This window comes from Penaeus monodon, chromosome 15, assembly GCF_015228065.2.
Source record: "Penaeus monodon isolate SGIC_2016 chromosome 15, NSTDA_Pmon_1, whole genome shotgun sequence".
NCBI lineage: Eukaryota > Metazoa > Arthropoda > Malacostraca > Decapoda > Penaeidae > Penaeus > Penaeus monodon.
Window position 1 is genome coordinate 24984964 of NC_051400.1, and position 630 is coordinate 24985593.

A 630-nucleotide genomic window follows, 5' to 3' on the forward strand; every position below is an offset into this window, starting at 1 on the left:
GCTCCAATGGTTGGTTGTGAGAAGGCCCTCGGCTTGGACTCTAAAATGTTTGAGGACTTGTGGTTACATTGCCAGTATTCATCGATCGTTTGTGTTTTTGTAATATACTTTCATTAGTTAATGATGTCTTTCGTTCAACCCCCTAAAAATCCGTTTAATCTTAGGATAAAGAGATCATGTGGAGCTTAGCGGTTTTCAGTGTTACGCATGTATTTACAGGTAATGTGACGGGTGTGCAAAGAGAGAAGCACACACCACCTGCCCATACAAGGTGAACCGCAGACAAATGTTTCACGAGTAAATCAAATTTTGTATAATTCACGAATGTAGTGAATTACATACAAGATATAAAATCATTAAAGGTACACAAAAAAATATATAACAAAATATAGTGAGACAATAGAGTATGCAAAAGAGTTACAAAAGCGAATGGCACAGAGGCAAGTCACTTCAAGCTAGGCAAAACCCAATATGATTCTACAGACAAAATTATAAGCTTATAACTGATGTCCTTTGAAGCTGACAGCTAGCTCGTGTGATGTCCAGCCGACGGCACCTTTGAAATGGCCCGATTCTTCCACGTGGAGTCATCACTGGTCCTTGTGATGAGAATTAATCGGTAATACGAGA

General features: G+C 39.2%; 1 protein-coding gene across 1 annotated transcript in view; it reads left to right on the forward strand.

The window, feature by feature from the left end:
- The first annotated feature begins 6 nt into the window (after positions 1 to 6).
- LOC119582269 overlaps positions 7 to 630 on the forward strand; it is a 27079-nt gene continuing 26455 nt past the window's right edge. Inside the window, 3 exon segments of the mRNA XM_037930488.1 lie at positions 7 to 87; positions 165 to 219; positions 547 to 619. Coding sequence (XP_037786416.1) covers positions 7 to 87; positions 165 to 219; positions 547 to 619 — 209 coding nt within the window.